The 24,029-nt window shown below is 44.0% G+C and overlaps 1 protein-coding gene across 1 annotated transcript; it reads left to right on the top strand.

Moving 5' to 3' along the window:
- Positions 1 to 4,391: 4,391 nt before the first annotated feature.
- On the top strand, positions 4,392 to 24,002 carry fn1b (fibronectin 1b). Its single transcript, XM_086180396.1, has 45 exons — positions 4,392 to 4,706; positions 4,876 to 5,001; positions 5,283 to 5,420; positions 5,555 to 5,686; positions 5,977 to 6,114; positions 6,191 to 6,337; positions 6,421 to 6,609; positions 6,807 to 6,989; positions 7,177 to 7,353; positions 8,280 to 8,435; positions 8,548 to 8,676; positions 8,780 to 8,923; positions 10,476 to 10,597; positions 11,131 to 11,299; positions 11,387 to 11,563; positions 11,672 to 11,800; positions 11,923 to 12,012; positions 12,125 to 12,319; positions 13,704 to 13,982; positions 14,068 to 14,331; positions 14,412 to 14,506; positions 14,854 to 15,022; positions 15,232 to 15,318; positions 15,512 to 15,703; positions 16,390 to 16,581; positions 16,704 to 16,793; positions 17,193 to 17,459; positions 17,551 to 17,667; positions 17,756 to 17,917; positions 17,999 to 18,154; positions 18,238 to 18,354; positions 19,157 to 19,426; positions 19,541 to 19,728; positions 19,815 to 19,902; positions 19,985 to 20,164; positions 20,463 to 20,552; positions 20,644 to 20,832; positions 21,027 to 21,116; positions 21,461 to 21,906; positions 21,997 to 22,135; positions 22,404 to 22,565; positions 22,655 to 22,780; positions 22,871 to 22,977; positions 23,065 to 23,160; positions 23,268 to 24,002. The coding sequence occupies exons 1-45, from the start codon at positions 4,565 to 4,567 to the stop codon at positions 23,334 to 23,336; spliced, it is 7,110 nt and encodes a 2,369-aa protein (XP_086036522.1). The 5' UTR covers positions 4,392 to 4,564; the 3' UTR covers positions 23,337 to 24,002.
- The last annotated feature ends 27 nt before the right edge of the window (positions 24,003 to 24,029 follow it).

The following is a 24,029-nucleotide window of genomic DNA, read 5'->3' as shown; positions in this document are numbered from 1 at the left end:
CAGGCCCTGCATAACTGCACGAATGGCTTGGTCATGATAAAACAATCAAAACATCTTTAGAGATAATAATGAGGCATCATCTTTATTTTTCTGACAGGGAAAACTTGCGTGCATCTTGACTCTGCTGTACCAACAACTGCAGGTGAGCAGTGAAGGGTAAAATGTGTGTCTGGATGTGTCTAAATGTGTCTGGTCCTTGTGCTCCACCTCTGGCCTCCTGACACTCAGCTTACCTCATCTCAAGGGTGTGAATGTCTTGCATGACTCAACATATAATTCAGTCGATGAAGCACCACCATTGGTACACCCTTCACGTGTCCCGTCGAACCCTGGCTGCCACTTCCCGAATGGCCCAGCCCAATCTGGTTTCCATGGCAACCCTGTCTTGTAACACAAAGTTGTGGAATCTTCTGGAAGTGCTTGGTCAGAGCGCTGGTCTGTGCCCAGGCTGCCCGCTCTCAACGACCTCTAGCCTTTGTCGTCAACACACCAACAGATGCTCTTCACATCCTGTGCAGAAAATTCTGAGTGACTCAGTGTTAAGTGATGATGAGAAGCAGTGAAATGGCTGACAACCTCAAATTATGTTTCACATCCAGACAAATTCATCCCATGGCTGACTAGAGTATGAACTTCTGCATATTTTCCAGGAATGTTACGTGCGTTCTTCTGCTAATATTCAAAGTGAAGACCTTCAAACTTCAACAGACTGTCTCTCATGGTCTCACTGCAGCTCCTCTCGCCCTCCATCTCCCTTGTGCATGAACCAGGATCCTTATCCGCCAACTTTTTATCTCTGTTCTCTGTTCTTTTTTCTTTCTAAACTCTTAATCCTTGCCCTTATTTTCTCCAGCTGTGTCCATTTGGCTCTCACTCACTAAAGTTTGGTGAAGCCAGATGTGAAGTGCTCACCAAGCCTCTAAATCTTTAAAAGCTTTACAAAAAGCTTTTCAGATTGGAAAGTCATGGGAGATCCCAAAGGAAGCAGCTGTTTTTACCTATTTTAGTCAAAAACCAGAAATACACAACTGAGAATCTTGGCATCCCTTTACAGATGTTACCAATAATAATGCAGGGCAGTATGTTTTTTTTTCTTTCCTTCCCCTTACTGTACAGAGCAATTAGAAAGGCTGGAAAGCCCCCATAACCAAGTTAAAGGGAAAGTACCAAAAATGAAGATTCAGTCCTTATCTACTGACCCTCGTGATTTTTTTTTAGTCCTGAAAACACAGCTGGATTTTCAAAGGAAAAGGTGTTGCAGTAGTCTCCCACACGACTGAAGGCAATGGAGACCGATTTTCAAACCTAAAAGTCAAGAGCAAGGCATGACGTCACAGTCTCCAGTGCTACTGAGTACAACCCAAATAAACAACAAAGTGATAGACTGAATGGACAAATTACATTTCTCATCTTCCACATCAAACGCTGCCATATCAAGTGACATCAAACCTTCTTCTGGAAGCCCTCGTAACTTCCCACTGTCCTTGTGGGATTCTCGGGCACTTTGATTCAGTGAGTTCTCTCAAAGGCTGGAACTTTCCAACACCTCAGTTGCTTATGACCACACACCTGCCAAAGAACATCATGCTTCCCTCTGATGCTGTCAAAGATATTCGACTTCATCGTTTCTCTGTGTTTCCAGACTGTGTTGCATATTGATTGGACAATATGAGTATGAAAATCTAAAATGTAACATCACGCTTTACAAAATGTTCTGAAGTAGCTGCCAGTCGTCAAGTATGACCAGATCAGCCTTTTCACTTCATCAAGTCCCAAACACAAATCATTCACACGGTGATCGAAGAGAAAATCGCAGTGAAAACAACCAGAGTGGAGATAAATATATGTTCTTGCTGTTGAAGGTGATATATGGAAATCAGGGTGATGCGGAGAATCCCTCTGACACAAGCCAGGCTGCACTCTAGACACTTTGACAGAAACAGATCATAAATCTGATAGAGAGACGGAACTGCCAAGGAACTTAAGTCACCATCCCTGCAGGAACTGAACGTCTTTTTGTTCACAAATATTTATACATTCTTTTACGCTAGTTCCTCCCTTAAACTGCATATAATTTCAACAAAATGTTGTATAACTTGAGTGAATATGGAAGTAAAACTTTTTAAAAATGAATTCTCATCCCTGTGTTATGATCCTCTACAGCTTGGCGCTGTTTCACAAGTGGAAAGTTTGTGAAAGATTTTTCCATATTTGAGGGATAACTGACTCAGTTGCACTAACTTGAGCTGTGTTTTTGTTGTTGTCTTCCCTTGCTTCCCCTGAAAAATTGCCATGCTGTTTCATTCTTTAGCTCTCTGGCACGACTCGCTCCACCAGTCCTGTGACAGGAATTATTCAACCACAGTAGCTGCTCTTCAGACCAGACCCATGAGTAAGTTCAGTTGAACCAGCAGCTTGTTGGACGCAGACAGCCTCCTGCACTGGGACATGACCAAGAGAGCGTGTTGTGGTCGGCTCTTTATTATTTTTCCCTTTTTGCGCATTGTTTTTCCAAAACATTTCAGTTCTTGGCGGATAAATGAACTTACTTAACTCCACATACTCTTTGTGGGTAGGAAACCACACTGAGTAGATCGTCAAACCAAATTTGTCTTTTTAGAATTATTGTCAACATTTAAAGATTTCCAAATTCTGACCTTAATAAACGTAGATTTGTCCTTATGTTATATTATCAGTGTTAAAAATGCTTTGTCCAGTTGAATTTGCAAATTATATTGGAAAGGAGAGTGGTTTTGGGTCAATTATTTTCCATAATGTGAAATATTGTAAATATCAGAGTAGCAATACTGTTGATACCAGTCTGACGAGCAAATATATTTCTCCTGAGAATGAAGTTGGTAACTGACAGCATACGTCATGAGAAAAGCCTTAGAGAGCACAATCTTCTACTAAGGAGGTTATTTGGATATGGACAATAAACAAGGCATCATCAGAATGTGTCCCGAAAGTTGTCTCTTGCTCACCAAATGTAGATCTTCTGGATCACTGATCCACAACTCGACCCAGAAATGACAACTAAATAATGAAAAAAAAAAAGGATTTCTGGATCTCTAAAAGCCAGAAATTTCCCTTTTTCAACATTTCAGATGCAAGTAATATGATTGAAATTTGGCCATAACATGTTCAGAGTTACTGTCAGTGATACGATAAGCACAACAGTGAGACACAGAATCGTTTTCACTGTAGCAGTTTAAAAGTGGGACACAGTGTCCGACATTAAAATGTCAATGTCCTGTTTTCTGAGAAAAGTCCTGCAGGCTGAATTACTGATGCCTAAATCAGGACTGTTGTTGTTTTGCCTCAGAGAAACCTGGAAGATGACAAATGATGCAGGAAAAGATGGATGTTGACGGAGTGGAGGAAAGCAGAGGCAAAAATCAGACGTATTTGCAGTGTGTACGTGCATGCACGTGTGTGTGTGTGTGTGTGTGTGTGTGTGAGACTTTAAACAGCCACTTGAGAGTCAATACAGTCATGTTTTAGTTCTTTAACAGTAAAAGATAAAAAAAAAACCCAACTTCTGAGCAGTGACTCAGACTAACAGAAAGTGAGCTGAGCTGTCTGGACAGCAGCAAAGCCACAGTCCTCCTCATTCCTCCCCAGTGCCTCTGTAGGTTCTAAATCTGTTATCATGCAGTGAAGTACAGAACTGCAATGACCAGCTGGAATGAGGCATTTTAACAACTGTCATGGGAGTGATTTAAAACTCTTTTGTTCCACAGTTTAGTTCCCAAACATAATTTACAGTAAAAAAAAAAACAAAAACAAAAAACACCCCCCCACCCAAAAAAACCCAAAATCATCTTAGAATACTCTGGAAGTTAAGAGTATGAGAACCTGTGCTCATGATTTTGATATGGTAGCAAAGTTTAGGGTTTACATAGTTTTTGTTTTTACTTTTTATTTCATTTTTCCATATCCCATAACAACTGCATCATACAGTTCATTACCACTTTGAATATTTGCACATTTGAATGGTTTATCTGTAGGTTATGGCGGTACGACGGGATTTTTGTTGTTGTTGTTGACTTCCTTTGTCCACCCAGTCAGGAGTTTAACCTTGTTGCACCAGACCTGAGCAGAGACCCATCAATCCAGTCTGAAGCACCTTCCGCTACTGCAGTGACATCTTCTGGGCTTTCTATTGATTGATTTCACGGTCCTCTAAAATGCAACCTGGGTCTGCACATTCATTCCTGTTTTCTCGTCTCTTGTGCCCCCCCCCCCCCCACCCCCCAAATTTGTTTAAAGCCAGACGTCAGGGGTCCCTATTGCTCACACTTGGGCGGTTCATCCCAGCAGCAATTGAAGCCCTCCCCTTCAGGCTGCAGCGGTGTGCCAGGGTATAAAAGCAGCGCGCTCCCTTCTTGTAGCCTGGCTCACCGGCTGCGAGGCGGCACACACGACCGCCAGGGGAAGCAGCACAGCAGAGAATAAGGGACAGGAACTTCATCTCTCCAACTTTGCTCGCTTCTGGGGTTTTTTTGTACATCGCTTTCTTGATAATACCTTTTTTCTTTACGCGACATCACCTTTCTGCAATATGACTGGTGGCCCCCTCACAGGGTTGCTGGTTGCGCTGTGCGTCAGCAGCGCAGTTCACGGCTTGCCAAAGAAGAGCAAAAGACAAAGTGGCCAGTATCAGGTGTATCCTGGGTTGCACGACACACCGGCCGTCACTCCAGGTTGGTACAGTGATAAACATTTGATTATTATTAATAATACTAATTTTTACTTCATGCGTTTAAAAAAGATTTTGCATAGTAAACTTGAAATCCTGTAAGATATTTGATTGGTCAGCAGGTATGAATCCGTATGGTATTTAAATCTCTTGTTATTTAATGTTTTTTCTAGTTGGCTGTGAGGAAAACGGCCGCTCATTCAGGTTCAACGAGCAGTGGGAGAAACCTTACCTCGGCAGCACGCTGTTGTGCACCTGCAATGGAGCAGCAGGCATCAAATGTAAAACTAAACCTGAAGGTCAGTGAGAGAGCATCCGCACTGTTTACTCCCAAAAAAATGTCTACCCAGGCCTTCTCAATGGAACTCCGAGGTCGGATAATTGCCCTTCAGATTTTCCTAACTAACACCAACAACTACCAACCAACCAATAAAGCAATAATGCTCAAAAACAGCAAATCCGAGTCACTTTAACAAACCTATCTGGGAACAAATCACGACGTCTACCAGTCTCCAAAGCGCCTTTACGCATCGAGCAAACAGCCTCCTTTATATTTGGTTATTTCCTTTCTTGTTCTCAGTGGAGGAGTCGTGTTATGATAAGTACAATGACCGGACATACCGGGTCGGAGAAACCTACGAGAGACCAAAGGACGGGATGATGTGGGACTGCACTTGCATCGGTTCCGGTCGCGGCAAGATCAGTTGTACCATCGCAAGTGAGTCATCCGAAAACAACAGAAGCTTCTCTTTTGCCTCTCTTCTTCCGTTGATTGGAAACACAAATTTCTTGGATTTGTCGTTTCTTATTATCTTGAATTGAGACAGAGAAACTATATTTTGCCCTCCATAGATCGTTGCCATGAAGGTGGACGGTCTTATAAAATCGGGGACACTTGGCAGAGGCCTCATGACACCGCCGACTACATGCTGGAGTGCGTGTGTCTTGGAAATGGCAAAGGAGAATGGACCTGCAAGCCTGTGGGTGAGTTCACTTGAACACCTGCGAGATAACCGAGGTATCTTTTGCATTCCACTCAAACGTACAGAGGGAGATTTCTCTGAAGTATGACCATGCTTGAATTCATTGTAAATATTTGACGACAGTTCAGTCAAACAGGGTCAGTGTGCAAAAGAGCGTTGCTCCAGTTTTCCAGCCTCACACTGCAGTTATTGATTTTCAAACGCCAGAATCATTTAGACTATCATTGTAACTGGTCTCCGCTTATAAAAACTGCAGATGATCTACATGATAGCTGTTATTTTTATGTCCAGCTGAGCGTTGCTATGACAACAATGCTGCATCATCATACATGGTTGGGGAGACCTGGGAGAAACCCTACCAAGGCTGGATGATGCTGGACTGTACTTGTCTGGGAGAGGGAAACGGACGCATCACATGCACCTCCAGAAGTAAGAACACATTCACACAAGTGCATGTTACCATGGGTTCATTAGTGGCTGCTGACAATTGTTACTATCCTACCAGACCGCTGCAATGACCAGGACACCAGAAGATCCTACCGCATCGGAGACACATGGACAAAGACTGACGTAAGTGGGCACGCCCTGCAGTGCCTGTGCTTAGGAAATGCCCGTGGACAGTGGAAGTGTGAGAGACACAACGCAGGCAGAGGTGAGAAAAGGTGATAAAAGTGTTTACCCAATGGTAGGAGCCCTGATGTTTACCATTGTTTCTATGTGATTGATGGTAAACAGCCACAAGTGCCCTCGTGTTGACCCCCGTCCATCCTCAGCCTCGGCCACACCCTGAGCCCCCCACCGAGGGAACCTGTCGCACTGACTCCGGAGCCATTTACTACGATGGACAGCGCTGGGTCAGAAGCCAGGGCAGCCAGAAGATGCTCTGTACTTGTCTTGGTAACGGAGTCAGCTGTCAGGAGTGGGGTGAGTACAGGATTCAGAGAGGAATTAAAAGGATGTCTGTGTGATGTGTACAGTTTATAGTTTGATCGGTTGAGTTGAAACCACTGCATGACGTGAGAGAACCCTTGAACCCGATGGCAATCATCATAATTCAGTTCACCGTGATTTGCCTTCTATGGTCACTTCCTTGCTCAATCTCTCCTGCACTTTCTGTGCAGAGGCCAAGAATCAGGTATATGGTGGCAACTCCAACGGGCAGCCATGTGTATTCCCATTTGTCTTCATGGGGAAGACCTACTACTCCTGCACGTCGGACGGACGCACAGATGGCCAGCTCTGGTGCTCCACCACCTCTGACTATGAGAGGGACCAGCAGTACTCCTTCTGTACTGAGAAGAATGGTGAGTGACCCCTTGCTTGTTACCGTGTATACTGAACAACTTGATGTCAATCTCCCTCTGCAGTAAACGGATCCTGGTAATCTTTGAATAGAAAATGTCAAGTTGCAAATCTCTCAAGAATCCCAGCACCAGTACTGGACATACCCTCATGCGAACATTAACTCTTCTGTTTGCTACTCAATAACAGCCATAGTGGTGACCCGAGGGGGCAACTCCAACGGCGCCCTGTGCCACTTCCCCTACCTCTACAGCGGGCGCAACTACACCGACTGTACATCTGATGGGCGCCGTGATAACATGAGATGGTGCGGCACCACCTACAACTATGATGGAGATCAGCGTTTTGGATTCTGCCCCATGGCTGGTGGGTTATTTTTTTTGAAGCTTGTAAGTTAAATGTCTAATAATGTAGTTGAGAACATTTTTTCCTCTACAAAAACATTTAGATAAATAAGTTTCAAAGGTTTCCAGTTCCATTTAATAATAGTTACGGAAAAGTAGTACCTGTTTTGTAATATTAATAGAGGATTAGGGACATTTTATGAACATTTAATTGTAGAACCAACATCTAAAGTTGGACCTAAATATTTTTTCTAATAGTTCCAGATGTAGGACTTTTTACTAGAATCAGACATGAATACAATACTCTAGAGAAGTGAAGTAATTAGGTAAAGCCTACTCAACATTTGACAGATAATACTGACCGATAGATACATCAGTTTTTATGTTGTCCAATATGAAAACTTTTTCTTTATACAAAGCATAATTTAGAAAAAGATGTTTTGGGTAATTTACCATAATTAAATTCCCAATGAAGTTCATTATATCAGTCTACCTATGTGATTTTAGAACATGAAGTTTATTTTTAAACAGCAAATATCCTGCCTACATAACATATATTTGTCAGAAGGATTTGATAACACATTTTTGGGGCGTTGTTGCAGAAAATGAAAAAAACAAAATCAATCCACCTTTTGGTAGTCATTATTGAAATGATCTCACTCCCTATCGTCAGTACCGGCCCTAAACATTCTGTATCGGTCAGGTTCTTATCTCTTTTAAGATGCTAGGAACTGGTTTCATGGGTCACCTGCTGATGTTTAGGAACCAAACACTGTTTGAAGGAGAGAGGGTTCATGGTCATGGGAAAGTGTTGACTCTAGGCTGTGACTGTGTTGATCTGAAGTTCCCTGTCAGAACACAAACAGAAGCGAATCGATGCACACGCTGCCGTAAACACACAGCAAAGTACAGTTTGTTCTTGTTTTTATGCTTGTCTTTTATTTGTAGCCCATGAGGAGGTGTGCACCACCAACGACGGCATGATGCATCGTGTCGGCGACAAGTGGGACAAACGCCATGATGTTATGGGTCACATGATGGAGTGCACATGCTTAGGCAACGGCCGTGGGGAGTGGAGCTGTATTGCTCACTCACAGCTGCGAGGTCAGGGAGCCAAGTGCTGAAGATGATTCCAGCAGTCATTTAATCTGACAAGAGAGCGTAAAAAGTCAATGTCAACAGCCTGTTTCCCTCTCACCCCCCTTTACATCTCCAGATCAGTGTATCGTCGATGGCCGTACCTACGAGGTCAGCCAGGAATTCTCCAAGCGCCATGATGAAGGCTACATGATGAACTGCACCTGCTATGGACAGGGGCGTGGACGCTGGAAGTGCGATGCTATCGGTGCGTTCACTGCTGATTCGCTCAGCGGCTGGAGAATTAGCATGACAACCTCATCCTTTTGTCTCATCCTCTCATCTCTTTTGTCTTCTGTCTCCTCCAACAGATCAGTGCCAGGAGCCACAAACGAGGGCCTTCTATCAGATTGGAGACACATGGGACAAAGTCCTCCATGGCATCCACTACCGCTGTTACTGCTACGGTAATGGGGTCGGAGAAATGAGATGCGAACCCCAGCAGAACCGCCAAGGTAAGAAACACCACGCCTCTCATGTTTTCAGTAGTCGTATTTCCATCAAAGTGTTGTGCTGAACATTTAATGACTTTAGGAAACATTGATGGACACAGCAAAATAAAAAAAAGACTTCCCTCATTTTTTGTCAAAACAATTCTTATTCTCTCTGTGTTTTTGCACTCTTTGCACTACACTGTTTCTTTTTTGAAAAACAAATAAATGTGCACAATAGAAGCTGGAGACTTTTTTTTTTATGAGCTCTGAGGTAGCGGAACAATAACCCACTTCCCAACTGTCTCCCAAACTTTGTCTTGGTCTCAGGACAGCGTGCAACAGTCATGTCTTACATTGCCTGTACTGCCTCCTGCAATGCAATATGTGTAGCCTGGTTTAATCCCCCAAAAGCAGCTGATAGAAATGCACCTAACTCACATCTTTCTATGCAAAAGAAATTCCAAATTAAATTTGCTCCACAATTAAATGGAATTTTGCAACCACATGCTGTCGGTCTAGATCACCTTTTCTAGATGGTTGTTGATTGAATAGCGACCACGTTCAAACAATGGTTATGTGTTTATAGGTGTTGAAAAATTGATAAAGCAACTTTATCTGAATTTTACAAGATTAAATTGGGTTCCACTGAAAGGTGTTCCAAATATTCTGTCAAAATGTTGTTGTTTTTTAACAAATATAAAGAACACCTCTCTGACTAATCTAGTGAAGTTCAACAGCAAAACAATAAATTATCACTGCTCTCATTTAAGAAATGCAAGTAAAAAAAATGCTGGATTTATTGCAGGGCTACATCAGTTTGACCAAGCCGGTACATCCCCAAACTCGCAAGTGAGAGTAAAATGTGAAGTTTTCTCCCACTTCATGGCATCGCTCTCCTTGCCTATCCTGCTCTCAGGAAGCTACCTGAACAAAATCAGTCCTCATCTCACCTACCCCTAATTCCCCATCACCCATCCCTGAAACTGAATGTTGACGTGGCAGATTAGAGGAGGGAAGCGGAGGTTTGGGATTTTCTCGACTTTTAAGTCTGGCAAATGGAGAAGTGCTACACAGTTACTGTGGTCTTCCTCTTAGTTGGAGGGGGGAGGGGGGTAAACATGTCCCTCCTCTCACTATCTCCCACATCTCCCGCTGGCTGGGTAAAAGTTGCTCAATGTGATACTTTGTACTGGAGCAGACTAAAAAGTTGCATTAATACCAACAGAGAGTCCGTCTAACTGCCACCTGTGAAAGAGTGTGTGAAGCAAAATGTGTGTGAACGTTCGAGTGAATAAAAGCGTGTGAATATAGTACTCCGGTGTTATGACTGTTAGATGTCAGTGGGTGTTTTGGCTGGTTTCTCACCGTCTGGCGGTTCAGTTCTGTCTCAAAAAGATGAATCTAAAAGGAGCCAACTTTCACCCACGCACTCCACGCTAACTCCGCTGTGTTGACACCGTGTGAGTTGGCACATAAGAGCGTTCCCCCTTTCATCAAGTCTTTTTTCACTGATCTGTTCTTGTCTCGGCTACTCCTTCTTCAATGTTCACCCTAAATCTTTTTGCTACAACAGGCAGTCACAGACCTGTCCAGGTGATCATCACAGAGGCAGGGAAACAGCCAGACTCACACCCCATTCAGTGGAACCCACCCACATCTGTTGACATCACCCAGTACATCCTCAAATGGAAAATCGTGAGTACACATACTCAAAAACTGACTCTAGCTTTAGATTTGTCTTCAAACATTATTTTAAAGTTGCTGATGTATTCAATTTTAGCAAACATATGAAGGATTATTGTTGGTAGGGTGTGTTTTTAGTCATATTGACTTAAGTTTGGGCAAAAATAAGCATGAACTGCCCTTTAGAGGCAACATACACAAACACAAATTTAAATCTCCTAAAGATCATATTCCACCGTGCTGCATTTCCCTCACATCATCTAAAACTTCAAAAGCTGGAATGCTGCTTGAAATGTTTATGAAACGCCAACGCCAAAGTCAAGCCAATTTACCCTTACAGGGTTTGTATATTTTGGACGGCAACATCCCTCAGCGAGCTATTAAAGTTCAAGCAACACACCTAAATCAGGCCCTTGACAATCTCTTAACTTGATAGTGTTTGATGTCACAGTTCAACTGTATAACTGTGTAACAGTATTTGTGCTGTCAAAAATGTTTAAATGTCAACAGTTTAGCTATTTGATGTTCTTAAATCTGTGTGGCAGAAAAATTCCCGTAATCCCTGGAAGGAGGTCACCATCCCCAGTCACCTAAACTCCTACACAATCACTGGCCTGCGTCCAGGTGTCACTTATGAGGGTCAGCTGATTAGCATCCTGCGCTACGGACATCGCGAGGTCACACGTTTCGATTTCACCACCACCTATGGCTCTTGTAAGTAGACATGAGCAGTTTTCCAAGCAAATGTGTTAACGCTACAGATAAACCACGGCGTTACGTGACATCCTTTCATTTCTCCAGTGGAAACATCGGAGGGAGAGACGACCCAGCTTCCCCCATTGGTGGACACCTCTGAGTCAGTGACTGAAATCACCTCAAACAGTTTTGTGGTGTCTTGGACATCAGCCTCATCCACCATCTCTGGATTCAGAGTGGAATATGAGCTCAGTGAGGACGGGGCCAAGCCCAAAGTGCTGGGTAAGAGCCACTGTCCATCGCTGAGTAATGTCAAACGCTAATACATCACTGAATTGATTGGTTGGATCTGCCGAATCTGTTTATTCACTCACTTCCTGTCTGCTCCAGATGTTCCTCGCACAGCAACCTCTGTCACCATCAGTGACCTCCTGCCAGGACGCAGATACAACGTCAACGTCTATGAGCTCCCAACTCAGGGAGAGCCCACCCTCATCCTGACCACCTCACAGACAACCGGTATGAGAATCCCTGAGAGCTCACGGCTTTAGAAATCATTTTGCTTGTATTTTTGCAGTCTTTTGCATAAAAAAACTACAAAAAATACAAGCAAAATAATTTCCACCTCTTCCCTCCTCCAGCTCCTGACTCTCCAGCCCAGCATGTCATTGATGAGGTGGGAGAGACTTCAATCAGAATCAGCTGGACCAGACCAGAAGCTCCAATCACTGGTACGGAGATACTCTTCATATATAATGTGTGTGTGTGTGTGTGTGTGTGTGTGTGTGTGGGGGGGGGGATTTCAAGCAGTAGTCTGACTCTATGCTGGCTGTGTGCTCTCAGGCTACCGTGTGGTGTATACACCATCAGTGGAGGGCAGCAGCACCGAGTTGACCCTGCCGGACACAGAGACCTCAGTGACCCTGGCTGACCTTCGACCTGGTCTACTGTACAACATCAGCATCTATGCTGTGGAGGAGGAGCATGAGAGCGAGCCTGTATTTGTGCAGGTTAACACTGCTGGATCTCCTCTACCTGGTACTTATCATAGAAAGACACTTTATCGTATAGTCTCAGTAACAATACAGTGTTGGAATTTGTTTTAAATGCAGTCAATGAAAAAATGCAACTGTCCTCCTTGTGACTGACAGGAAGCAGATGAAGTTCAAAAAGTTGGGAAAGACTTGTCAAAACAGTGTTGCCTTCAAGTCTGCTTTTACAGCTTTAGCCAGACCGTCGTTATTTATTTTATTTTACATCTCAGTGAATCTTCGTCTATCGTGAACGCTGAATGACCTCTCTTTAAATCACGGTGGGCTTAGAAACAGGCACATATACAGATTAATTAACACTGGTGAGACAAAGAATGCGATCACAGACTCACACACTCATAAATCCCCATCATATTATAACTGGTTGTCTGGGTGCAAGACAAAATATAATGGTTATCGTCCTCGCTAAAGCAAAACCAGATGCAGATGTAGAGAATGGCTTTGAATACCTACAAGTATGAATTACTGAAGTGTGTCTCTTCCATTTTCAGTTTTTTTATTGTTGCAATCTGTAAGAATCACATTATGAACTAAATCAGTCTTTTACTAAACAGGATCTGAAAAATTTTTTTTTAAGTTACCACAATGAAGATTAACCTTATTTAGGTAGTGGGACCAGTGTACTATGTGTGAGAGTAGCAATACATCGATCCGTACGTCCAATGACCAACAATACAACAAAACAGATGCCTTATTTGCAAACTGAGCCATTTTGAGAGCCGTGATCTTCGGTGCACCTTTATTTTGAAATTCTAAAGGCACTTGAATTTTAACCTTTTCTGCTGCTCTGCAGTCAGATTTGTTTTATTCTTTTTTAAAAATAACTGATTTCTCATTGATTGACTCAGGGATTTCTCTCTGATTTTAATTTCATGATTGAAAAGCTCTGGAAGGAAAATTGAGAACAATTCTAGTTGCTTTTAATGAATGGATAATATCATCGTGAATAATTGCGTTAATGTGCATATAAATTGTGGCTGACTTTGTGATATTGGCAAATATTGTGTTGTTGTTCTAAGGGTTACTACAATATTGTGATGCATCGTGCGATTTGTACACCTCTACTCAAGTCACCCCAATACAGAAACAACTACTACTGCTTAGTTCCCACCGATACCTACAGCTTGTCCTTGGAAGCGAACAAATATTTTAACGTTTAATTAGCATGTTATGCTATGCAATATTATCTACAACACATCCTACCTTTTTACGGCCACCACAAATTCCATCATCTTCACCGTTTACATTTTCATGTGCACACTGAGTATGAAAATGTGTTTAAATGAATTATGCGAGGACAACCCCATTAAACAAGTATCAATACTTTGTCTGGCAATGACAATATAATGCTATTCATTTCCTGTCCACAGAGGAAGTTCCAGCTCCAACAGACCTACAGTTCTATGAGGTTTCAGATGGGAAGATCACCATCACCTGGACCGGCCCACCCAGCGAGGTGACTGGTTACAGGGTGACCTTTTCTCCCGTTGGTCCTGATGGCACAGATTTGAGGCCCCTGCAGCTGCCCATCTCACCCAACGCATACGCTGATATCACCCACCTGCAACCTGGCACGCTCTACCGCTTCTACATCTACGCCATTAATGGTGGAGTGGAGAGTGAGCCGCTTGTGGGAGAGAAAACTACCAGTAAGTGATAATCCAGACAAATGAGCCGGAATTACACAGAAAAGTTTTTTAGCCTCACATGTGTTGTCTTTTCTAACCTCTCCAGAACCTGATGCTGCCACCAATGTGCAGTTCACTGACATCAGGACAGATAGTGCCTTGGTCACTTGGGAAGCACCCCGCGCTGTTGTATCTGGCTACCGTCTCTTCTTGAGCATGAAGGGCACCAACCCTGTTGAGAAGAGGATCCCAGGCAGGGTCAAGAAGTACCAGTTGAGAAATTTGCGCCCAGACACTCAGTATATTGCTGTCCTGTACTCAGAACTGGACAGTGTGCTCAGTGAGGGTGTCACGACGCATTTCAACACAGGTCAGTGTTGAGAGAATCAGAACATCCTCAGGAATTACAGAATAACCTTATTTTCCCTCCATATTCATTCCTCCCTCCAGCTCCTCAGATGGGAGACGCTCCTCCTTTCAGCACTGAGGTCACTGATACCTCCATCGTCATCACCTGGCTACCCGTCCCCAGGTTCAGCTACATGGTGAGACAGCTACTTCAACTCACCACATCGAAGTGAAAAAAATTGATAAAAGACGATTTAATCGATATGTGTCATGTTTGGCTTTCATGGAGACAAACCCAGAAATATCACTGTACTCAGGTCCCCTACCTCTTCCAGGTTTGTCTGCTGTTTGCCAAAAGTGGCAGCAAATCTAGTGACAGCCAGAATCCATAGTTTTTAGATGAAAGAAGATTCACTCGTATTTTAAAGAGTTTTCATACTCGGATAATAAGTCTGTGTTTTGTTTTCTTATTGTAGCACAGACCCCTGAGTGACCCACTCAGCATCTTTGCGCTCTGATCTCATATCCACACTCTTTTTTCCAGCTGTCTGTGCTTCCCAGCCAGGAAGGCGAGTCTCCCAGGTCTGAGACGTCTGACTCCGGACGTATTTACATCAGCGGTCTAATTCCTGGAACTCAGTACACCTACAGTGTAATGCCCATTTTCAACGGACAGAACCATGGAACCCCCGTCACCCGCGATGTTGTCACTCGTATGTATCTGGCTCACTAGGAAGACAACAAACTTGATTTTGCCTGTGAACCACAATCTACTTAATATAAAAGTAGCCATGTTACTGATCCCCGTATTAATTCAGAGCTTTGGTTTGCTGTCTTAGCTCTGTCCAGACCATCTGGCATGAGTTTTAGTATGAACCAGGTTTCTCATGCTTGTGTTATGGTCTGCTTGCTCTCCTTGCAGTCCTGGCACCCCCCACTGACCTTAGAGCTCAGTCCAACCCTGACACAGGAGATCTCACTGTCCACTGGGTTGCGTCCAGAACACCAGGTAAATATTGACAGTGCTGCCTACGCATCATGCCAAGTCTAGATGTTGGCTTCACTTGGCGTTTTTTTCCCACCAGGATAAACATCCCTTCCTGGTATTTCCTTTTCATTTCTCACAGTGACTCATAAATCACCCACTCCTCTTGACATCTTGTTCTATCCCCTCTCTATTTGCCTTGTCGCCTCACCTGCAGGTATCACAGGCTACAGAGTGACGAGCACGCCAACCAGCGGCCAGCGAGGCAACTCCCTGGAGGAGTTTTTCCCGGCTGATCAAACCTCATGCATTCTAGAGAACCTGAATCTAGGGGTGGAGTACAATGTCAGCGTGTTCACTACCAAGGGTCACTTGGAAAGTGAGCCTGTGTCCACTCTTGTCACAACAGGTAGGAGGCACCAGGAAGGCCTTCACACATGCTCACGCATTACTCCTTTAATGTAAAGAGTGAAAGTGTTTCTGTGTGTTAGCGAGAGAGATGATGAAGAGAAAAGTTTTAGCCGAAATCAAGACAAGACCAATGTTTTCACTGGTCCCACTTTTCCATAAAAACATTATTTAGTGACTTGACCTAGAAAAGAAAGAAAGCTTGAATGCCTCAAAAGCTGCATTAATTGAAATGGCCCACAAAGGGACAGACTATCTGAGCGAGTCTACCATATTGAAGCCGCTTGCTTGCCAAAATAGCTGGAACTTTGTGAGGTGAATAAGGACAAGCCAGAGAAAGTTCTGTGACATCAAACCAATGAGGCCATGAACAGTTGACCCTTTCTGTGGTCATTGTTCACCAATTTGGTGTCACTACTACTATGCAAAGGTACTATGGATGGATTAATAGATTAAACAAATAAAATATTTAACAAATTTGTGTATGTATATATTTATAAATAACATTATTTTATACATGGGCTGGCTACTGATTTTTGATGTGAGAGAGTTGATGTAAACAAAAGCAGCCCTTGAATTATTACGCTAAAACATAACTTCTTCAATCTCATTTAAGTCTGTTTATATGGAGTTAACACTTTAGTTTCTACTGTGTCAGATTCACCTTTTAAACCCTCTTTCCTCCAGTGATTCCACCTCCCACCAACCTGCAGTTTGGTGGGGTTGGTCCTGACCACATCAGGGTCACGTGGACAGTCCCTCATGTTGCCACGCCAAGCGATATATCTCGGTTTGTCATCCGCTACCATCCTGTTGCCACTGATGATGACGTTAAGGAGGTGAATGTGGGTGGAGCAACCAACACCTTCCTGCTCCAGAGTAAGACAACACAAATCAAAACTATGTAAATTAGCAAGTGACTGACAGAGTTCAAGAAGATTTCGCCATCAAAAATGTGCGTTCACCTTCCAGACATTCTAACTGAATATGTTCTCATGTAGACCTGCTTCCTGACACGGTGTACCGCATCAGTGTTGTGTGTATGTACGGAGAACGGGAGAGTAAACCAGCCACAGGAACTCAGAGGACGAGTGAGTACGACTTACAAAAATGGGTGCTGTGACACCCAAATATAGAGGTTTTTCTGCGCATTAAAAAAAAAAAAGACATTCAAAAACCATGAATTTATTCAAGCAGGCCAATGAAGAACAAATCGGTAACTATCAACTTCAAGTGGTGACGTGACCACTCTGTTCAGTGAAAGATAGAAACACAATTCAACAAACATGCTTAATTGTAACTTTTATTTGTTTAACTGTTGTAAGATCAGTGTTATTTGTTTTGTTAGTTCAGTACGAATCCATGTGGTCAGTAATTCAAAAGGAGTCATTGGATCATTAGAGCCTCTTTGAAAACCCACACTTTTAAAAAATGGCTATATCGTTGCATGTAAATTAAACTGTCTCTCCATCTAATCTCACTCCCTCCAGCTCTGGATTCCCCGACCGGCTTGGACTTCTCCGAAATTCAGACCAACTCCTTCATCATTCACTGGCTGGCTCCAACTGCTGCCATCACTGGCTACCGCATCCGGCACCAGAAGACAAGTGGTGGCCGAGCCAAGGATGAGAGGCTGCCCCCGACCAGGACTCACTACACTTTGACTGGACTGACACCCGAGACGGAGTACATAATCTCTGTGTACGCCATCAAAAACAACCAGGAGAGTCAACCTCTGACTGGCACACAGGCCACCAGTGAGTCTCTCTGCTGCTTTCTAGATCATAATATAATTTACTTTGAATAGCATACTTCATAATAATGCATCTCTTCTCTAATACATCACAGTCTCTGATGCTCCCACTGACCTGGAGGTCACGTCGTCCACCCCCACCAGCATCACCATTCGCTGGGATGCCCCCTCTGTTGCAGTGAAGAACTACAGGATCACCTATGGGGGCACAGGTCTGCACGATGTGTTGCAACTTAGAAATCCTTTTAATCGTCAAATAAATCTCTGAAATATTCATGCAATAACTGGCTTTTTTTCTAGGTGGCGAAACTCCTCAAGAGTTCACAATACCAGGCACTCAGACCACCGCCACCATCACTGGTCTGAATCCAAGCACTGACTACACCATCACGGTCTATGCTGTAACCGGAAGAGGGGATAGCCCTGCCTCCAACACCCCGGTCTACATCAGACACAGAACTGGTACAGCACTGTGAAATATTGGTAAAATCTAAACCTTGAGGGGTTGAAGTGACGCTCACCATGTGACAACCTCTCCTGTAGCTACTGAGCCCCCCACCAACATGCAAGTGACTGATGTGAGCGACAACGCTATCACGGTACGCTGGTCCCCTGCTCAGGGACCTATCACAGGCTACAGAATCACCAGTGCCCCCAAGAACGGCTTGGGACCCTCCTACTCCAAAGATGTGACCCCTGGTGAGACAGAGTCAGAACATTTACTCTGTCATGGACCAGAGCCTTACTCGACTTCCTAATCACTTCCTGCTCCTTTGTTTCAGATATCACCGAGATGACATTCACAGGGCTGATGCCCACTGTTGAGTACATCGTGAGTGTGTCTGCCTTGGGCACTGACGGACAACCTTCGTCTGGGGTGGTGGAGAACGCCATCACAGGTTTGTTGGTTGTTCTCATTAGAAGATCTTGAGGGGATGGTTTTGGTGCCCAGTTGCACTCCACCATCATTGCAAATGTAGCAGCATCACGGTTTGCTTTCTGCGTTAAATCTTGTAAGTGAAAAACCTGGTATTTTTTGATGTGAGCTGTGATTGGTCCTCACATTAAATGAGTAAAAGGTTTTTAATTTTCAATTTGCAGTTAGTTTTGGAAATACTGAAACTTTTTTTTTTTTTTATTTGTAATTGAATAAGTGAGAATTGCTGGTCAGAAACATGCAGAAATGTGACCACATGTTTGGATGGGACTGTTTTTTATCGCGATAGCATTCTCAAATTTTGGAATTACTGAGGTCAATAAGTGGGAAACTTAATTCCTATAACTCGATTCAGCTATATTTCTTGGCCATTTAAATTACTGTTTTATATTTTGCTTAGTTAAGACAGGAAATGTACTGTGTCAAAGAAGATATATTCAAATGAACCAAAACATCCTCATACTGAATGAAGATTTACTGAATTTGAGTGGCAATGATGGCACCATGCTTGAAAAGAAAATCTTTTACCAAATAAAACTTTCCAGTCATCTACAGTCACCCATAATACATCGTAAGCACGTCTCATTCATGTACTGAATGTTCAAAGCATGGTGGGAGGACTGACACCTTTTCACAAGCTGTTGCGTCTCAAAATGGCTTCGGGTTATCAACTGACTGTAGATGAACAGATGTCCTTCGGTTTTTGTCACATTTGAAGTTGCACCTGTGAAATAGCTGAACTAAATACAACCTTTTCCCTGCAGCTATGGACCATCCTAAAGACTTGACCTTCTCTGACATTGAATCCACCTCCATGCGTATCACCTGGGACAGTCCAGAGGGCACAGTGACATCATACCGCATCTTCTACTCCAGCCCAGACGAAGCTGAAAGGGAACTGCGTCCAGCACCCAGAGGTGACCAGGACACAGTGGTGCTGACAGGCCTTCGCCCCGGGACAGAGTACACTGTTAGAGTCGTTGCCCTCCATGGCCGTACACCCAGCAAACCACTGGTGGGAACGCAGGCCACAGGTAGAAATACTCCTTGTTGAGATGTAGACTCTCTTAAAGATGCAGTGCACTCAAACTCTAAATGCTTGCATTTGTGTGTGTGTGTGTGTGTCGCTCTCTCGCTCTCTCTCTCAGTGATCCCTGCTCCGACCAATCTGGATATCTCAGACATTGGCCCCTCAACCTTCACTGTGTCATGGCGAGCTCCTAATGCACAACTGACTGGATACCGTGTGGTTGTCAACCCTAAGAACATCAACGGCCCCAACAAAGAGATGAATGTTTCTCCAGACACCACACGTGTCGTCATACCAGGGCTGATGGTAAACAGAGTTCTTCTTTCAGTGCTTGGATTGATCCTTCGATTGTGTCTGTGAGTAAATATTGACTGTCTGTCTGTGTATCCCAGGTGGCAACCACGTACCAGATACACGTCTATGCCCTGAAGAACTCTGTCACCAGCAGACCGCTGGAAGGAGAGACAGCCACACTGGAAGGTAACTGGCCTCTCAGACACGATATTCTCCTATAAACCAATAAATTCTGTCTCATGTCTGTTTTCATTCCTCATCTTTCCAGATGTAAGTCCTCCCAGGCGTTTGCGTTTATCTGATGTGACGGACGATTCTTTCACTCTGACCTGGCGCTCAAAGGTGGAAACCATCACCGGTTTCCTCGTGGAAGCCACGCCCCTTGGCAGCACACAGCCAACATTCAGCAGGACTATCCCAGGAGACGCACGCTCCTACACTCTCACAGGTACGTTTGAGTGCACCGGTAAAAAGGAGACACGTCTTACTACAAACAATTTTACACACACAAAATTACTTTTGTAACCCCCAGCTTAGTATTACAGATACAAAACAAAGCCAGATGAGTATCTGTAGCAAGAATCAGGCTATGCTTCCTGTCTGTGAGACGAAATTCAGGGCTAAAAAGAAGACAGAGGGCATTTAAGAACAAATATGCGCATTGCATTGAAGCAAGTCCAGATGTTTAAGTCTGTGCATCTGTATGTCCAAATCTTGCTTCACGATGTGTGTTTTTTCTCCACAAGGTCTACAGCCCGGCACCACGTACACCGTCAACCTGTACACTCTGAATGGTAACACAAGGAGCGCACCCTTTAGTCTCACTATTCAAACAGGTACTGCATGTGCACACAGCCACACAAACACTGGCTTGCATATGAAAGCCTACCAACATACAGATGATGTGATGCTTTGTCTTCTCTGTAGCTAAACCAGTGGTCCCGGCTCCCACCAACCTCCAGGTCACATCTTTGACCCCAACCTCCATCTCAATGACCTGGCAGCCTCCTCCCATACACATCACAGGATACTACATCACCTATGAGGAGTCCGGGAGATTACCACGCGAGTTGACCCCACGCCCACACAGCGGCCAAACCCACGCCACCATATCTGGTATGTGACTGGTACATTTTTAACACAAAAATACCACCTACTACTAAGTAGAGATTTACTGACTTTTACTGTTTATCATCCTGTGTAACAGGTAACATGATATTGAAACAATCAAAGTATTACAGTTAGAAAATGGTGTCAGTGTCAAGTGCTTCCTACCAGTCCCACCATGTGATGCTCTACCCTCTCCTCAGGCCTGAAACCTGCCACAGAATACATCATCAAGATTGTTGCCATCCAGAACGCCCAGAGAAGCACTCCACTGGTGGGGAGGGTCAGGACTCGTGAGTATTTTTAGGAAACATCATTCACGATTTGTAATAAAGTGCTAAATTCTATAAGAACAATATTACTATTATTATTATTAATATTTCATCAGTTGGGTTTGCTGGGCAACTTTAATCAGCTTGGCTTTATCAAGTGTTTGTTGTAGCAGCTCAGAAGCCATGAGATGAGCAGTGAATCGGCATTGGTTCCTAAAACCATAATACCCCATTTTAGTTTGAACACTCTAAAAAATACCATTCAAAATGCTTTATCATGGCATCAGTGCATATCCATTGCCCCCTGTTGGTTTAGATATGTCATGGTGGCTCTGCTTCCCCCTAACCCTGTCTCTCCTGCTCAGAGCCAGACTCAACGCTACCCCTGCCACTTCCTCACCAACCTGGAACTGGTGACAGACCCGACTTGCCTGATGCCAGTCTGGACAACAGAGTACAGGTTGTGGGAACCAGTGGTCAGGACAGGTTCGGTGGTCAGAGCCAGCATGTGGAGTACACAGAGTACAACAACAATGGAGACAGCAGATACAGCGGGGACAGGGACATCCCACAGTCCCCTTACGGTCAAGTGCGTGAGCCCCTGGTCTTTGTGCCCCTCCCTGATAGAGAGGGCCGCAGGGTGCCCGTCTTGAAGATGAATGTGCCTGTTGGGGCCACATTTGGCAATGAGACAGGGGTGCCACAGGAGGCTCAAACTCAGACCACCCTCTCTTGGAAGCCTTACAGTCAGAGCAACGCCTACCTGGTGTCCTGCAATCCGCTCACCCACTTGAACGAGCAGATGTTCCAGGTACGAGACAGTGGCTTCCAGCCCAACATCCCGTCTGACCTTTTATTCAACAGCCACAATTTAATCAGTCTTGGCTCTGTGTCTGTCTAGGTACGCCTGCCAGGCACAGCTACTACTGCCACCCTGATAGGCCTGACCCCCGGAGCCGATTATAACGTGATTGTGGAAGCTCTGAAGGGGGCGCTCAAACACAAGGTCCTGGAGCAGGTCGTCACTGCTGAAAACAGAAGTGAGCATTCTACAGCAACACATTAAGTCAGACTTATGAAGAATTAGTGAATGTCAATCAAATTGGAATATTTTTCCTGATTCACTAACATTCTACCTACTAGCAGTTGTGTATTTTTACATACAAAAAATACAACATGGTATCTTTTACATGATAAATTAACAATAATACATATTATTGTCATCACTTGGTCACCTGCTTAAATCTGCAAATCAATCTTCAGATAATTAGCGGCTTATTCTGACATTCTTCATCTATTTTTTTTCAGTCCCTGATGGAATGCCGCCATCAAAGGACTCCTGCTATGACGCCTTCACTGCAACCTACCATGACGTTGGTGCTGAGTGGGAGCGCATGTCTGAGACCGGGTTCAAGCTGTGGTGCAGATGTCTGGGACTGGGAAGCGGCCACTTCAGATGTGACTCCTCCAGTAAGCTTTTTCCTCTTTTTAGGGGATTACATAAACATACTTGATATTAAAGTTGACTATATCTTACTTGAGCCCTCTTATTTTGTCAGAATGGTGCCATGACAATGGCATAAACTATCGCATCGGAGAAAAATGGGACCGCCAGGCAGAGAACGGTCACTTGATGAGCTGCACCTGCCTGGGGAACGGCAAAGGAGAGTTCAAGTGTGAACCACGTGAGAGTCTTAATACCTTGACTGTACGCTCACTGATGACCTCACTAGTGTGACGGAATTACATGTTAATAATAATATGCATGTGCGCAGACGACTCTGTGTGCTACGATGATGGGAAAACATACCAGGTGGGCAACCAGTGGCAGAAGGAGTACCTGGGAGCTATCTGTACCTGCACGTGCTTCGGGGGACAGCAGGTAAAACCATCACTCTGCTTAGTGAACAGTGTTATATAGTCAAGTGAGGTGGGTATAAATGCGTTCTTGTGTGTTTGGTCTCACCAGGGCTGGCGATGTGAGAACTGCCGCAGACCACAAGGTGATGTTGATGCCAGTCTGCTGCAGCCAATTCGTTATGGAGGCAACACGCTAAACAGAATGGTCAGTAAACAACCTCTATAAATTATTCTTTTCTACGAATTCATCAAGTGTTTCAATCTAATGAGGATTTGGAGTTTGTCAACAAGTCTACATAATTCTTCTTCCAGAATATTCATTGCCCCATTGAGTGTCTCCGACCCGACCTGCTGGCAGATGCACAAGCCCCTCGGGAATAAAGAATCAACCGTCCAACATCTGCTTTGCTCCCTCACTGTCCAAACTCTGCACTGTCCCACCTTGTAGACACCAAACTGTCTGTGACGGAACTGAGCTGTCTTATCACTTTCTGACACGTGCTCAGTTCAACTGCCCTGCTGCCTGATCACCATGATCACTCTCTCATGCCCATCACGTCTGGAAAAGAAGACTCCATTCGGTCACGCCATTACAATACATCATCTCCTACAGCCTAGGTGTGTGTGCCACAGCTGAAGTTATTTTGACTGACAGATTTACACACTTAACACACAATTAATTTGTATTCCATTAAATGACATCAAGAAGGTTTTCCAAAGAGCAGGAAATGTCAGAAAGCAAGCACTGCATTAAAGGAATGTCATTGTAGTTTTATCAGTTAACATCGTTGATTAGTTTGCGCTTCTCTTTTCTGTAGCCCTTCTTCTCTAATGTTGGAGGCTGCATGTGACAATGTCTTACTAATTTATCCCTTTAATCTGTGTGTGTGAGTGTGTGTGTGTGTGTGTGTGAGCTGAGATGTGAGAATTTGAACTGTTCTATTTTTGTACCTTGTTGTCTGTGCTAGTTGTTTCTACCTTTGACAAAAAAAGAGAAAAAACTGAAGTCCCTTATTTTAATAAAGCTGGAGAGATGCTGAAAAATAAGCATTGTCATGTTTATTTTCATTTTTG

Source organism: Aulostomus chinensis, chromosome 2, assembly GCF_037954235.1.
Source record: "Aulostomus chinensis isolate RoL2024-O1b breed Wild chromosome 2, RoL_Achi_v1.0, whole genome shotgun sequence".
NCBI lineage: Eukaryota > Metazoa > Chordata > Actinopteri > Syngnathiformes > Aulostomidae > Aulostomus > Aulostomus chinensis.
The sequence above is the reverse complement of the archived record's forward strand: the minus strand, read 5'-3'. Positions and strand labels throughout refer to the sequence as shown.

What these genes read in the sequence shown, in the direction of transcription:
- fn1b (XM_086180396.1), top strand. Translation starts at nt 4,565, where the DNA reads ATGACTGGTGGCCCCCTCACAGGGTTGCTGGTTGCGCTGTGCGTCAGC. An exon ending in CAACACCTTCCTGCTCCAGA is followed by an intron (nt 16,582 to 16,703) that starts GTAAGACAACAC and finishes GTTCTCATGTAG; the next exon opens with ACCTGCTTCCTGACACGGTG. An exon ending in CACAGGAACTCAGAGGACGA is followed by an intron (nt 16,794 to 17,192) that starts GTGAGTACGACT and finishes CACTCCCTCCAG; the next exon opens with CTCTGGATTCCCCGACCGGC.